General features: G+C 41.1%; 1 protein-coding gene across 1 annotated transcript; it reads right to left on the bottom strand.

Moving 5' to 3' along the window:
• Positions 1-2,326: 2,326 nt before the first annotated feature.
• On the bottom strand, positions 2,327-3,364 carry TAS2R41 (taste 2 receptor member 41). Its single transcript, XM_006071866.3, is given in 1 exon segment — positions 2,327-3,364. A coding segment is annotated over 1 exon segment (996 nt). The 5' UTR covers positions 3,323-3,364.
• Positions 3,365-17,473: the final 14,109 nt, after the last annotated feature.

The following is a 17,473-nucleotide window of genomic DNA, read 5'->3' as shown; positions in this document are numbered from 1 at the left end:
TCTGGGAAGATTCCACATGCCGTGGGGCAACTAAACCCATATAACTATTGAAGCCTGCCATGCCCTAGGACCTGTGCTAAGCAACAAGAGAAGCCATTCCGACGAGAAGACCACACACAGCAATGAAATCCAGTCCAGCCAAAAAGAAAGAAGAAGAAAAAAGCCAAAATCCAAATTCAAAATTAAACAAAGATATAGGCTTTCCACAGAGAATAAAAACAAATGGCTCTACACATATAAAACAATGATAAACCTTACTCAGAATAAGTCTTGCAAATTACAACTACACTAATATGCCACCCTTCACTGATTGGCCAAAAAAAATGAAAAGTGTAAAAATAAGCACACTCATAAATTGCTAGTGAGGAAGCAAATTGATCGAAACCTATAGAGGGCAACACATCCAAATTAGAAATGCACATGCCATTTGACCCAGTAACTCCATTTCATGGACTTTATCCTTAGTTAATTTGTACAGGTGCAAGAGCCAGTCAACACCGCACCATTGCTATCAATATTATAACAGCAAAAGACAGGAAGCAACTGTAACTGACCACAAACAGGTAACATTTTTTTAAATTGTGGTACATTTAAAAAAGTGAGGAAATGTATGTGTGTGCATTTGTGTAGATCTCCAAGATTCATGTATTGTTAAACAGAAGCAGTGAGGTATAGAGAAGCATGAGTCATGTACAACCATCTGTGTAAAGGCCACAGGTGATAGGTAGTAACTCAGATGGCTAGTTGGTTGCGAAGCGTCGGACGTGACTGAGCGACTAAGCACAGCACCCGGAATACAGTAGTTTTTAAGTAACTTAGTTAAAAGGTTTGTCAGGTATTCGGGGCTTTCTGTCATAGAATAAAATATCCTTAGAAGGACAGACTTGAAACTGTTAAGAATACCTCAGAAGGAGAAAGTAGGAGATTTTTTTTTATATATACTCTTCAGTACTTTTTGAATTTTTAACAATGTAAACATATTACCTATTAAAAAATAGTTAAAGCTAAAGTGTAGGATAATTTGCCCAAAGATTTTAGTTCATGAGTGTACATCCACTCAGCAGCATATACCCTGATCAGTAAGGAAATTATTTTTACTCTCAGAGGAAATTAAAATGTCTATAAGGAATCCAGTTGCAGGTTAGTCTCTGAAATAGGCACATTGATATTTTAGCAAAAATTTTTTATATTCTGCCTTAGAGGCACCTAACTCTAGTTAAAATGTTTTTCCAAAATTATCTCTTGAAACTTCTGCATAGTAATTGAAACAAACTGTTTTAAACAAATAGTTAAACATAAGATTTAATGGGGTGATTCTTTAAAAAAAAAAAAGTTAAACAGTTTTGAACACAAACTAAGTGAAATTCTTTATATTTTTTTCAGAACAAAAAGTACATGTTTATTTAATTCATGTATTTAATTCACATGTGACTTTGAGACATCTGCTTTAGAAAAAAGTTTGAGACAATCTGAAAAAGAAGAAGAATAAACATGGGAAAGGTCTGGCTGCCACTTAGAGAAAATCAAAACCAGAACAACAGAAATATTAAGGAGAATATGTATTGTGAAGAAACCTAGTAGTTTTACTAAAATTAAAATCGAAGTATCCAAGTCTGATAAGAGAAAAAGAATCTCCATAGAAAGAAGGACCATTAGGTCTCACAGCCCAGGCCACTGTCCACCGCAATTACTGTCCTCTGGGGCTCACATAGTGACCATTACATTATCCTCAGGAAGGTCACTGCTTCCCCAGCCACATACTAGTCCAGTAACAGACACGATTTTTCTTAATTTCCCAGAAGACAACTGAGATAAGACAGTGCAGTTAAGGGGCTTCCCTGGTGGCTCAGCGGTAAAGAATCCACCTGCCAATGCAGGAAACATGGTTTTGATTCCTGGTCCGGGAGGATCCCACATGAGAAGCCCACGTATTACAACTAGAGAAAAGCCCGTGCAGCAACAAAGATCCAGCACAGACAAAAATAAAGAAATAAATAAGATTACTTTTTTTAAAGATAGTGCAGTTAAGACTTTTTAACCAAAGGCTTCCACATAACAGAGGGGATACAAAGAGAGAGTAACACAGAATTTTTATATTCTGACCTTCTGGATGATGCTGGCTCTCTGGGACCTCTGGGGCCACATTTTAACAGTGTTCCAGGAAGAAATTATACTCAAAGAGTTCCCAGATTTTACTCCCCTCCTCTCCTTCCCAAAGGAGAAAGCCCACAATATGATCCAACAGATATTGAGGACATTGTCATATATTTGGACTGTGGCTCTGTCATCCTCACCTGAGCCTCTTCTGATGGATTGGTTAAGGGGATCACACCACCTCAGCCACCTAGAAGCCCCTGGCCAACAAAATCAGCTGCCCAAATGCCCCCCGAAGTCTGAGGTTGCCAAGGATGAGGATAAAGGGATGGATGGATGTGCATGAGTAGGTTAAAATTTGCCATGGCCAGTACCAGTCACTCTCTGAGGAGCAGAACCCTTCACCATCGATGATCAGGGAAATGAAAGACAGAGTATAAAGAACAAGGAAGGAGACTAGTGACTTCAGAGCTCTGGTGTGAGCCTGGCCACTGAGATCCTGCAGGCTGTGAGCACTGTGCTGCATCCTCCATGCGTGTCTCCTCAGAGAGTCAATCAACAGAGCAATCGAGACCAGAAAAACAGAGCCAGGAATTGAAAAAGTGATCAGTTTCAGGGGCAGGAAATAGTACATTTCCAGAATCCTGTTCCACTGATGGTAGGTCATGTTCCCGAAAGGTTTTCTAGTGAAGGACTCTTTATACAAAGCGTGGTTCCCCCAAAAAAACAGTAGGGTGACAATGAAGGAGGTGAGGAGAGAGCCCAGCAAAAGCCAGGGCACTGACCTGGGGAACCTCCACTTTAGCCAGAGGAAGCCAGGGTGGGTGAAGTTAGCAACCTTCATGCAGAAGAGGACGCTGAGCCAGGAGCCAAACCAGGCGGTGACGGAGTTAAGGAAGTCCCAGGGTAGACCAAAGAACTGCCGGGCGGGACCACTGCAGTAGTCGACCAGATGCAGGAAATAGTAGAAGTTATTCCCCATTCCAACCCACTGCAGGCAGAAGCGGGAGAGTCCCAAGCTAAAGAGGATCAGGTCAGAGGGGAGCAGCCTCCCACGTCGCACCCATTCTCTGCTCAGCACCAGCACAATGAAGCCATTGGCCAGGAGGCCCAGGATACACAGCAGGACAAAGAGCAGCATGAAGAGGACTGTGAATGCTGGATGCATCTTGGCCCGTCCTCCGGTCACCACCCCAGGCCTTGGTCCCTGGCCTCCTGCCTCCTCCATCCACAGTCCCTGTTTCAGGGAATGTGAGAAGAATCCCTCTTTTCTGGGGATGCGAGAAGAAAGCTCAGGCTCTGCATCTGAGCCAGAGCTCCCTTAGAAGGAGGATGCTCAGGCTTCAGAGGAAGGTGATCTCAGCTCAGTGAGGATGCAAATTTCCCCCCAGGCTCAGGCCCACTGACTGCCCCCATTTGCCTTCTCTGGTTTTGCCTGCATGTGGCCACGGTTAGTGTCAACATGCAGGGTTGTTCAGGGTGTCTGTGACTGAGTTCTGAAGGAGGGAATTTTCATGTACTGAGGTATGGGGAAGTCATTCTGGCTTATCCATGATTTGGCTTGAAATTTACACCAACTAGAACGGCCTGTTGTAGGGCCTGTCAGACATGCATGGTATACCTACTTTAAGCATTAAAAAAAAAAAAAAGAGTGCATTTACCAGATTGTTTAGAATGTCCACTTTGAAGATAGGAATAAAGGCCCTGCCCCCTTCCTAGGATGCCTGTGTTAGTTACTTATTCAAAAATGAGGGTCCCTTCCCAGGAACCAAGGACATGCTGACTCATTGTGTACATGCTAATCTTCCTCTTCTGAAAGTTTGAAGGAATGTACCCCTGTCGTATTTGATGTTTGTTCTCTGTTCTGATAAGATAAAAACTGTGGTTCAGGCATTTAAAATGGAGCTGGGTAGCCACCGTGGATAGGGTTTCAAACACGTTCTTGCTTCACCGAGAACTTGAATTTTATGAACTATATCAAATTCAAAGGACACCAACAGTGGTTTTCAAAACAGTATCTGCTAACAACTGCCAACTGCAATCTTAACCGTCTCAAGCTTTCCCCTTGCAACCATTTCAGAGCCCAGCCTATTTTTGCTTAACACGCACTATTCCTAGCCAATTCCAATCTTAATTCTTGACAAACAATTTATGTAACTTAGTGGATTTTGCCTATATACAAGCTTCTCCCATATTTTAGTCCAGAGGAACACAATCCAAGTGCTTCTTGAATCTGTGTCTCCTGGACTATAGTCCTCAGTTTGGCTTGTATAAAATTCTTTTCAATTCTTATGATAGACTGTTTATTGATTCTGTTGACAACCCCATCCCTCTTATTCCACCTTTGGGCCCCATAAATACATCTCTCCTCATCAGATTTTTGCAAAGACATTAAGTATATGGGCAACAACTCATATGGCCAAGACCTAGGAAAGTGGTAATGCTGGAGAAATATATCTCCAGTTGAGTTTTCCTGCTACAGATCTATTCTCATCTATGAGCAGTCATCCCTTTCAAGGTCAGATTCTTTGATCCACCTTTCTACCAAACCTCTTATTAAATCCTTCATGGACCCTCAAGTGTTAATGATTGATAATGGTTTAAGTGGAGTTTGTTTCCAGTAAGAGAATTTCTTCCTTTGTTGTTGTGGAATTGAGGGTATCTGCTTCTTGCTGGGTGTCAGTTGAAGGCTGCCCTCAGATCCTGGTGGGCACCCTCAGTCTTTACCAAGTGAACTGTTTCAACATAACAGCTCAAGTCAGCAAAGAGAGCCCCTAAGAGAAAAGCTGGCTAGAAAGATATGGGTTAACTACCATAACATAATCATGGAATGACATTCTATCACCTCTACTATATTATATTAGATAGAAGGAAGTTGCAGTCACCATGGACACTCATAGGAAGGGGGTTCCACAAAGGCGCACTTTCCAGGGATGAGAGTCCTGGGGGGCCAATTTAGAGTGTGCCCCCCACACTGAGATTCCTTAGCTTACTGGGCATATGTGAGTCCTGCCCTCCAGTACGAACAGTAAAGAGAGATGTCTGAGAGACCATGTCAAAAAGTAAAAATATATTATTGAGTAAAAATATATTCAAATCCATCTATAGTCAAATGTTTTTGGTTTAATACTTCAAACTGGTCCTTCCTCCATGTTTATTTAAAACTTACTTAATGTTTGTGTTTCCTTTTGTAATATGACTTTTTCATGAAAGTGCCTTTAGTCATACAAATAATGTGACCATTGTTACCACCACAGGATGAATGAATAATTGTGTGAAAATAAAAACCCCATTGAAGTGGGATGAATGTGCATTTTTCTCACTCTTAGACCTATAGTTTTTACTCATTCATTCACTCAAAAAATACTTAGTGAGCACTTATATACACAGGGCATCTATTGTAGTCAGTGGGGATATAGCCGTGAGCCAAAGAGAAAGGATTCCTGCTTTTATGGAACCAAGGAAAGACAACTGACAATAAGCAAACACCTGAACAAGATACTTTCACACTGTAGTCAGTGCTTTGAAGGAAAAAGAGGAGTAAAATTGCTGAAAAACAGGTGGAGAAAAAAATGTTGCTCCTTTAAACCTATAGGCTGGGGAAGGCTTTCTCAGGGGATAATGTAAGGGATCAAACAAGCAGAGCCTTTGCCATGGGGAGCTGGCTGTACTCATAATACTATCACATCGTAGTTTTATTCATTCTCGTCTACTATTTCTTCCAACTTTATTCAGCAAGGGAAACTTCTCCAGCCAGAAAGAAAGAACTCCAGCATGTCATATGAATTTACTTTTCACTCTTGTCAAACAGGTCATCCCAAGATCACTTCAAGTCACAAAGCAGCCTCAAGCCAGAAATTGGACATTTCAATGCAGTAGATGAAAACTAGACAACTATAGCTTCGACCCCTCTGAGACTGGCTGATGCAGATGGAGACTGGTAAAGGAACAGGAAGGGTCCTTTTTGGATTAGAATCAAAGTAATCTGGCTTTGGCCACCTCATGCGAAGAGTTGGCTTGTTGGAAAAGACTCTGATGCTGGGAGGGATTGGGGGCAGGAGGAAAAGGGGAAAACAGAGGATGAGATGGCTGGATGGCATCACCGACTCGATGGACGTGAGTCTGAGTGAACTCCGGGAGATGGTGATGAACAGGGAGGCCTGGCATGCTGTGATTCATGGGGTCGCAAAGAGTCGGACATGTCTGAGCGACTGAACGGAACTGAACTGAATCTGGCTTTGTGTTTCCCAGGCCTGGTGGAGGTTTAATGCTGACTCTCTCCCTCATGGGAATTTTCAGGACTCTGGAGGTTCCCTACTGAGCCCTCTCTCTGCTGTTCTGTGTGCTGGGGCAAAAAATCTCCATTTTCAGTCATCTCTCAGGACTCCTTCCTCAGTCTCGGGGAATTGACCAACAAGAGTTGCAGATGGAGCTTCCACACTCCACTGGACAGCCCTGTTAGTCAGATCTCAGGACACCCTCACACACAAGCTCTCCTCTTGAGGCCCACAGCTGGCCATTAACCCTGCCCCCCAGTCCTAATGTAGCCATATTCTCCTGACTCTGTCCCCAAAATCACCCAGCTTTTTTCTCATTCTCTTAGTCCTATAGGCAGAAGCAAGACCCTAGTCCGTTTCCCAACAGAAGAAATAACCCAGTAAGTTTTGTGCGTGGCCCCATGGAAGCTCCCGATCACCACCAGGTTTGAGGGGAAGAGGAGACATTCCTAGTCTTCTTTGGTAGAATATGGAGTTGGACTCACAATGTAGGATTTTCTAAATATTTCTCACAAAATCTTCTCTCTTCTACTGTCTCAACTCTTTTATTTTATCAAAGAGTTTCAAGACTTATGAAAGGTTTATGTCTGTTTCCTTTGAACATCTGCATACTGTGAACTGGCAACTCAGTCTGAAATCTCCTTTCATTAAATCTTTGCACCTGGTAGAAATTTCAGCCTTTAACATGCTGTTATTTAAAGGACAAGATCAAGAAAGTCATGTGGGCAATGGTAAGAAATTTGGATATCATCCACATGTAACTGAAACCATTAGAGGGTTTTAAACAGAGGAGCAGGATAAATTATGTTTCCAAACATCTTCTGGACTATTATGTAAAGAATGGGGTTGAAAGAGGCTAGAGTGGAAGAGAGCAGTAAGAGGCTACTGTCTTAAACTGGGTACAAGCAGAGGGCTTGTCCTTAAGTGGAAGCTTTGGAGGTGGTAATCGGGCATAAGATGCTGGCATATTTGCAAGGCAGATCTGATAGGATTTTTTGATATAGGGATGAAAAAAAAATCAGGGACAAATCCTAAACTTTTTATTTCAGCAACCAGGAGAATTTTATGTAGCCTTTTACCTAGAGAAGAAAATGCAACCCACTCCAGAATTCTTGGGAAATTCCATGGACAGAGGAAGCTGGCAGGCTACAGTCCGTGGGGTTACAAAACAGTCAGACACAACTTAGCAACCAAACAGCAACAACAACCAAGATGAGGAAGACTGAGAGAAGAAGTGAAAGAAGCTGTTTTGTTTACGTTAAGTTTGAGATGCCTATTAGAGATCTGAGACTAGACCTGAAGAAGACAAGTGAAATACAAGTCTGGATCTCAGTGAAGATTTACGGCTGGAATAACGAGTTTGGGAGTCATCACCACTTATGTGGTATTTAAAGCCATTAAACCAGATGAGATCATGTAGGTAAAGAACGTAGACAGAAATAGTTAAGGTGCTGAGAGTAAGCCTTGAACCCTTCAACTTTTAGAGGCTGAAAGCCAAAGGGTCCAGCAGAGGAGGTTTGGCCAAAGCAACTATCAGGGAAGGATTCCATTCCCTGAGTTCATGCTCAGGGACAAGTGGAGGGCAAATAAACAAGTGCGAAGGGCCATGTGGAAATGTTAAACATGCTAAAGAGATTCTACTTGTCCAGGGTGATCTGCATCAAGGGGTTGTGTGCTATGCTCTCTGGGAAGATGCCCTAAGGCAGACGCTGTTAGTATGTTCTAAGCTTGAGAGGCCCTCTGGTTGGGACCCACAGTTCATAAAGAATGTCAGTGTTGAATCTAGCATCTGCCCTGTACTTTACCTGCAGCCTCAGCAGAGAAGTCCTATTTATCATTCGTCCATTCAACGAAATCCATTTAGCATGTAGCATGTACTGTCAGGTGGTAGGACAAGCCTGGAGGTACAAAGATTCAGGTAGTCTTGAGAGGGAAAGACAATTAGACATATAATGATGATTTAGTGTAATAAATGATAAAATAATAACTAGTATTTACTCAGCGCTGCTTGCATGCTATGTACTATTCTAAGTGCTTTATAGAAATTAATTTTTTGAAACTCATTAAAACTTAGTGAGTTTCAAAAATGATGCTGGGACGACTAGGTTCCACATTGTTGTTGTTGTCTAGTCTCCAAGTCTTGTCCGACTGTTTTGCGACCCTGTGGACTGTAGCCTGCCAGGCTCCTCCATCCACGGGATTTCCCAGGCAAGAAAACTGAAGTGGGTTGCCATTTCCTTTTCCAGGGGATCTTCCTGACCCAGGGTTAGAATCCACATCTCCTGCATTGGCAGGTGGATTTTTAACCACTGAGCCAATGTAACTTACAACATGATAAATATAAAGAACACTGCTACATTATATATGAAAGTCATTAAGAGAGTAACTTCTAAGAATTCTCATCACAAGGAAAAACTATTTTTTCCATTTAATTTTATATCTAGATGAGATAATGGATGTTTACTATACTTATAGTCATCATTTCATGACGTATATAAGTCAAATCGTTATGTGATACACCTTAAATGTATACAGTGCTATATTCAATTATATTTAAATAAAACTGGAAGAAAAAAATGGATCAGGACTGAATAGTTATTTCCCCAAAGATAATATACTAACAATGGTATATGGCTAACAAGCACATGAAAAGATGCTCAACATCACTAATCATTCTGTTCAGTTCAATTCAGTCGCTCAGTCGTGTCCGACTTTTTGTGACCCCATGAATTGCAGCATGCCAGGCCTCCTTGTCCATCACCAAGGAAAATGCAAATCAATACCACAAAGAAATGCCACTTCACACTCATTGAAATGGGTTTTTACTAGCAAAAAAAAAAAAAAAAAAAAACAAAGGTAGAAAGTAACAAGTTTGATGAGAATGGGGAGAAATTAGAACCTGTATGCTCTGCTGGGAAGAGTATAAAATGGTGCAGCCACTATGACAGTTCCTTAAAAAATTAAAAATAGAATTACCACATGATCCAACAATTCCACTTCTGAGCATACACTCAAAAGAATTGAAAGCAGGATCTCAGAAGATTTTTGTACTCTCCTGTTCATAGCAGCATCATTCATAAAAACTCAAAAGCAGAAATACCCAAGTATCAATGGACAGACTAATGGATTAAAAAAAATACGGCATTTATATACAATGAAATATTATTCAGCTTTTAAAAGGAAGAAAATTGTGACATACAATGAAAGAACATTGAGAACAAGCTAAGTGAAATAAGCCCATCACAAGAAACCAAATAATGTGTAACTAACTTATATTTAGTACCTAAAGTAATTCAATTCATAAAGATAAAAGTAGATAGTGATTGTCAGGGGCTGGGGGATGGAAGTGCATGAAATGAGGATTTTTTTGTTTGTTTAATGGTTATGGAGTTTCAATTTTGCAGAATGAAAGAGTTCTGGAGTGATTGTCAGGGGCTGGGGGATGGAAGTGCATGAAATGAGGATTTTTTTGTTTGTTTAATGGTTATGGAGTTTCAATTTTGCAGAATGAAAGAGTTCTGGAGATTAGCTGCATGACAAGATCAAGATCAAGGATCAAGTGAAGTCGCTCAGTCGTGTCCGACTCTTTGCGACCCCATGGACTGTAGCCTGCCAGACTCCTCTGTCCATGGAATTTTCCAGGCAAGGATACTGGAGTGGGTTGCCATTTCCTTCTCCAAGAGATCTTCCCAACCCAGGGGTCAAACCTGGGTCTTCCATACTGCAAGCAGACTCTACCCTCTGAGCCACCAGGGAAGGTTCAATGAAGCTGCATGACAATGTGAATATATTTGATACCACTTAACTGGACACTTAAAAATGGTTATAATGACCAATTTTATGTTATGCATTTCTTGCCAAAATTTAATTTTTTAAGTAAGTAAATTTTTAAAAAGAATTTAAGTGACTACTTCAAGGTCACTAGAGGAAGATTTTCGAGTGAGATTTTCTCTTTCTGAGTTCTATTCTCTGTCCCTTACACTCTGCTCTCATCTACTCGGCACCTCTGCACACGCAGCTATGAGAGTGAAAGAGCGAGAACTAAGGTGACGTCACCAAGACGATGACAGAAGAGGCTTCTGACTTTCCCTCCCCCATGGATACAACAAATATACAACTGTACCAGACCAATCCCTTTGAAAGAAGCCCAGAAACTAGTTGAATGACTCCTATACATTGGGTGACTAAGGAGATACCTATGTGGAAATGGGTTCAGCAGGCTAAGACACTCTCTCACCAGAAACCCCATCCCTGGCATAGTGCCTTATAATAACAAGGGAGCCCGCAACTACCAGCTTCTCCCAAAAGAACAGACTGTGGAACGCACATCTAGTGCTCCAACTTTTCAGGCTGCCCCCCGAGGCACAGGGCCCCCTCAAATCACCTCATTCTGAGGACTAATGTGACTTGGGTTCACAAGTCCCACAGGACTGCAGCAAACAAAGCAGTTGTTAAATGGTCACACGAGCACTTCCCGTAGCTATCTCTGGGCTCAGGGCAGAGGGAGCCTTCTCAATAAATTGTGCTATAAAAAACTGGATAGCTGCATGCAAAAGAACTAAATTGGGCCCCCATCTTAAACCATACACAAAGGTCAACCCAAAATAGATTAAAACTTGAATGTAAGACCTGAAACCATAAAACTCCTAGAAGAAGCTTTGGGAGTAAGCTGTTTTACATTGGTTTTAGCAATAATTTTTTGGATTTGCCAGCAAAAGCAACAAAAGCAAAACTGAACAAGTAGAACTACATTAAACTCAAAAGCTTCTGCACAGTAAAGAAACAGTCAACAAAATCAAAAGACAGCCTATGGAATGGGAGAGGATATCTGTAAACCATATAATCCATAAGGGGTCTATCTAAAATATGCAAGGAACTCACACCTCAGCAATATAAAAGCAGACACTCCAACTTAAAAATGGGTAAAACCCCCAAATAGACATTTTTTTCCAAAGAAGACATACATGAAAAAGTACTCAATATCACTAGGCATCAGGGGGAAATGCAAATCAAGGCCAAAGCAAGATATCACTTCACACCTATCAGAATGACTGAGAGTGTTAGTTGTTCAGTCGTGTCTGACTCTGAGACCCCATGGACTGTAGCCTGCCAGGCTCCTCTGTCCATGGAATTCTCCAGTCAATAATACTAGAGTGGATAGCTATCCACTTCTCCAGGGGATCTTCCCGACCCCGAGATTGAATCCAGGTCTCTTACACTGCAGGCAGATTCTTTACCGTCTGAGCCACCTCAAAAAGTTAAGAGATGACAAATGCTGGCAAGAATATGGAGAAAAGGGAACCCTTGGACACTGTTGGTGAAAACGGATATAGCCACTATGAAAAGCAGTATGTGGATTCCTCAAGAATCTAAAGCTAGTACCACCCTATGATCTATCAACCCTATTTCTGGAATACATATCTGAAGTAAATTACATCACTGACCTGAAGAGATAACTGTACTCTTGTGTTCATTGCCAGCTATTCACAATAGCCAAGGTATGGAAATAACCTGAGTGTCTGTTGATGGATGAATGAATCAAGAAAATATGATATAGATATAAAGATATATACATAAATATACAGTGGAGTATTAGTTTACCTTTTATTAAAAAAAAAAAAATCCTGCTATTTGTAACAACATGGATAAAACCAAAGGGCATTTTCCTAGCTGAAATAAGCCAAAGAAAGACAAATACTGTGTGAACTCACATGTGAAGTCTTTAAAAAAACATTGAATTTGCAGAAACAGAGAGTAGAATGGTAGTTTCCAAGGGTTGGGAGTGGGTTAAATGCTAAAGAGTACGAATTTTCCATTATAAGATTAATAAGATCTGCATGTATAATATATAGTCACATGGTGACTAGAGTAGGTAATGCTGTATTGTATAATTGAAATTTGTTGACAGTAGAACTTAAGTGTTCTCAAGAAAAAAGGTAAATATACGAAGTGAGAGATATATTAATTAACTTGATTATGGAAATGCTTTCACAATGTACGTTGCTGTTGTTCAGTCACCCAGTCGTGTCTGACTCTTTGTGATCCCATGGACTGCAGCACTCCAGGTCTCCCTATCCCTCATCATCTCCCAGAATTTGCCCAAATCCATGTCCATTGTATTGGGGATGCTGTCCAGCCATCTCATCCTCTGACACTCTCTTCTTTTTCTGCCCTCAATCTTTCCCAGAATCAGGGACTTTTCCAGTGAGTCATCTGTTCGCACCAGATAAGGGAAATACTGGAGCTTCAGCTTCAGCATCAATCTTTCCAGTGAATATTCAGGGTTGATCTTCCTTAAGATTGACTGGTTTGATCTCGTTGCTGTCCAAGGAACTTTCAGGAGTCTTCTCCAGCACCACAGTTTGAATGCACCAATTCTTTGGCATTCTGCCTTCTTTACGGTTCAGCTCTCACAGCCATATGTGACCACTGGGAAGACCATAGCCTTGACTATACAGACCTTGGTCAGCAGAGTAACGTCTCTGTTTTTCAACACACTGTCTAGGTTTATCATTGTTTTCCTGCCAAGAAGCAAGTGTCTTCTGATTTCATGGCTATAGTCACAATCCGCAGTGATTTTGGAGCCCAAAAAGAGGAAATCTGTCACTACTTCCACTTTTCTCCTTCTATTTGCCATGCAGTAATGGGGGTGGATGCCATGATCTTAGTTTTTTTAGTATCTAGTCTTAAGCCTACTCTTTCACTCTCCCCCTCACCCTCATCAAGAGTCTTTTTAGTTCCTCTTCACTTTCTGCCATTAGAGTGGTATCATCTGCATATCTGTGGTTGTTGATGTTTCTCCCGCCTATCTTGATTCCAGCTTGAAACTTGTCCAGTCGGGCATTTCTCACGATGTCCTCAGTATATAGGTTAAACAAACAGGGTGACAGCAGACAGCCCCGTCGTACTCCTTTCTCCATCTTGAACCAGTCAGTTGTTTCATACAGAATTCTAACTGTTGCTTCCGGACTGGCATACAGGTTTCTCAGGCGACAGGTAAGATGGTCTGGTATTCCCATATCTCTTAAGAGCTTTACAAAGTTTGTCATGATCCACATAGTCAAAGGCTTTAGCATAGTCGATGAAACAGAGATAGATGTTTTTCTGAAATTTCCTATAATCCAGTGAATGCTAGAATTTGATCTCTAGTGCTTCTTTCTTTTCTAAACCCACTTGGACATCTGGAAGTTCTTGGTTCACGTAATATTGAAGATCAGATCAGATCAGTTGCTCAGTCGTGTCCGACTCTTTGCGACCCCGTGAATCACAGCACACCAGGCCTCCCTGTCCATCACCAACTCCCGGAGTTCACTCAGACTCACGTCCATCGAGTCAGTGATGCCATCCAGCCATCTCATCCTCTGTTGTCCCCTTCTCCTCTTGCCCCCAATCCCTCCCAGCATCAGAGTCTTTTCCAATGAGTCAACTCTTCACATGAAGTGGCCAAAGTACTGGAGTTTCAGCTTTAGCATCATTCCTTCCAAAGAAATCCCAGGGCTGATCTCCTTCAGAATGGACTGGTTGGATCTCCTTGCAGTCCAAGAGGCTCTCGAGAGTCTTCTCCAACACCACAGTTCAAAAGCATCAATTCTTCGGCACTCAGCCTTCTTCACAGTCCAACTCTCACATCCATACATGACCACAGGAAAAACCATAGCCTTGACTAGACGAACCTTTGTTGGCCAAGAAATGTCTCTGCTTTTGAATATGCTATCTAGGTTGGTCATAACTTTCCTTCCAAGGAGTAAGCATCTTCTAATTTCATGGCTGCAGTCACCATCTGCAGTGATTTTGGAGCCCAAAAAAAATAAAGTCTGCACTGTTTCCACTGTTTCCCCATCTATTTCTCATGAAGTGATGGGACCAGATCCCATGATCTTTGTTTTCTGAATGTTGAGCTTTAAGCCAACTTTTTCACTCTCCTCTTTCACTTTCATCAGGAGGCTTTTGAGTTCCTCTTCACTTTCTGCCATAAGGGTGGTGTCATCTGCATACTTGAGGTTATTGATATTTCTCCCGGCAATCTTGATTCCAGCTTGTGTTTCTTCCCCAGTCCAGCGTTTCTCATGATGTACTCTGCATATAAGTTAAATAAACAGGGTGACAATATACAGCCTTGACGTCCTCCTTTTCCTATTTGGAACCAGTCTGTTGTTCCATGTCCAGTTCTAACTGTTGCTTCCTGACCTGCATACAAATTTCTCAAGAGGCAGATCAGGTGGTCTGGTATTCCCATCTCTTTCAGAATTTTCCACAGTTTATTGTGATCCACACAGTCAAAGGCTTTGGCATAGTCAATAAAGCAGAAATAGATGTTTTTTCTGGAACTCTCTTGCTTTTTCCATGATTACACAAAAATATATAAATTTATTACCCCAATTTTATGAAAATTATTTAAATGTCTGAGATATTAGCATTACTTCTATCTGTGGACACATGAATATATAAATATACCTCCACATGAGAAAAAAGTATCTGAAAGGACACAGTGTTTTTTTTTTTTTTAATTTAGGATTTTCTTTCTTTCAAGTGTCAGGTTTGAAGTTAAAGTACTTTTTTAATGTTCATTTGTTTATTTATTTATTTTTGGACGTGTTGAGTCTTTGTTGCTGCATGGGCTTTTTTGTAGTTGCAATGAGTAAGGGCTAGTCTTCCGTTGCGGGCTTAGTTATCCTACCGTATGTGGGATCTTCCCAGATCAGGGATCAAAACTGTGTCTCCTGCATTAGCAGTCAGACTCTTTATCACTGAGCCACCTGGGAAGCCTAAGTTCAAGTGATTTTTAAACTTTTTTACAATATTCTAGTTTCCTACAACAATCATATATTATCAAAAAAAAAAAACTAAAGTTTTAAAACTAATAAACTATTTGTGGTATATTCAAATAAAGGAGACTAAATAACTACTTTGTCTCCAACATTAACCTTGACCTGCAAAACCCTATGATTTAAAACTAGGAAGAGTTGACTGATCTGGCATAGTGTAGGACAAGGCAGGGTAGATAGAACTGGTAGTAGTATTCAAGGTCCCACTATTATGCAGAGTTGTATATTAATCTAAAGACTGACTTCGAAGCAGTCAGTCCTAAAGGAAATCAACCCTGAATATACATTGGACGGACTGAAGCTCCAATACTTTGGCCACCTGATGCAAAGAGCTGACTCATTGGAAAAGACTCTGATGCTGGGAAAGATCAAGGGCAAGAGGAGACAGGAGAGACAGAGGATGAGATGGATGGATGGCATCACTGACTCAATTGACATGAGTTGGAGAAGGCAATGGCACCCCACTCCAGTACTCCTGCCTGGAAAATCCCATGGATGGAGGAGCCTGGTGGACTGCAGTCCACGGGGTCGCTAAGAGTCGGACACGACTGAGCAGCTTCACTTTCACTTTTCACTTTCATGCATTGGAGAAGGAAATGGCAACCCACTCCAGTGTTCTTGCCTGGAGAATCCCAGGGATGGGGGAGCCTGGTGGGCTGCTGTCTATGGGGTTGCACAGAGTCAGACACGACTGAAGTGACTTAGCAGCAGTAGCAACTCTAGGAGCTAGGGAAGGACAGGGAAGCTAGGGCTGCTGCAGTTCACAGGGTCGAAAAGAATCAGACATGGTTTAGTGACTGAACAACAAAGACTGACTTACAATAATTCCTATGTTCATAGAAGTATTATTCCTCTACGAACAGGCCAAAAATTGGAAACAACCCAAGTGTCCATCAACAAATAAATAGATAAACAAAATGTGATACATACAGACAATGGAATATTGCTCGACCATAATAAAGAACAAAATTCTGGGACTTCCCTGGTGGTCCAATTGCTAAGACTCCCCATTCGCAAAGCAGGTCAGAGAACTAGATCCCTGTGCCACAGCTAAGAGCAAATGCAGCCAAATAAATGAATTTAAAAAGTATGAAAGAAAAGAAAATTCTGACACATGCTATAACATGGATGAACCTTAATGATATTTGGCTAAGTGATATTAGCCAGTCACAAAAAGACTGTGAGTCCACTTATGGGAGGTTCCTAAAGCAGTCAGATTCATAGAGACAGAAAGCTGAACAGTGGTTGCCAGGGACTAGGAGAGAGAAGGAAATGGGAAGTTATTGTCTAATGGACACAGAGTTTCAGTTGCAGAGGGTGGAAAAAGTTCCAGAAATGGGTGGTGACAATGGCAGCATAACAGTGTGAATGTCCTTAATGCCACAGAACCGTAAACCTCTAAACGGCTGAAAGGGTGAATTCTATGTTATGTGTGTTCTTACCGCAGTAAAAAAGTATTTTCGCAAAGAATATTTTCTGGACACAGCAAAGGTCTTAATCTTTTAAATGCATGCTTGAATGTTAGACATTGCTTTTGGGCTAATAGAAAGGTATGTTGTTCTTCTAAAGAACAAAGATGGTCATCTCCAACCCCCACATCTCCCACACAGTGGGCACTCAGGAAATAAATATTTGTTGAATGAGTTTGATTGCTTTTTCTTTTTCAAATAATCTTTGTGTCACCCTTGTACAAACTGCATTACTGGCATATTTTGTTATGTGCTTTAATATTTGGTTCTTTGAGGAGATTGAGTTGGCAAGACTTTATATAAGTGCCATGATAAAAGAAGTAGTAATGCTTATATCTAACTTAGAAATGCTGAGAACAAACACATACGTTGTACAAATAAAAATGTTTTCAGCCTTACTTGTTAGAGCCCTGAGAGGCTGGTCTTGCTACTAAAGGATGGTGATGATTTTCCCTCAAAATAACAGGTTAGTAAAACTCAACTACAGTAATACATGTAACAAAAAATTTGCAAACACAGATGAAGGAAAGTATACTGTTATTCACTCACATAAATACAGTCATTGGCTTTAACTTGAGAAAGCAGCTTTCACCCCAGCTTCCTGGTGGATTTCTCTGTTACAGTATAAAGCAGTCAGAATGCAAATGCTTTCCAGTTCTAAATCTTTGAATATAGAATCTAAATCTCAAAGTCTAAATTTTCCTTCTCCATTTGAAACTGTCCAGCAATAAGATCAACAGTCTTCTTGAATCTGATCCCTACAGGATTGAATAGATCCTACTTTTGGTATTGACCCAAATCTCAGTGC

This window comes from Bubalus bubalis, chromosome 8, assembly GCF_019923935.1.
Source record: "Bubalus bubalis isolate 160015118507 breed Murrah chromosome 8, NDDB_SH_1, whole genome shotgun sequence".
Lineage (NCBI taxonomy): Eukaryota > Metazoa > Chordata > Mammalia > Artiodactyla > Bovidae > Bubalus > Bubalus bubalis.
Note: the sequence above shows the minus strand (reverse complement) of the source record. Positions and strands in the feature narration are given on the sequence as shown.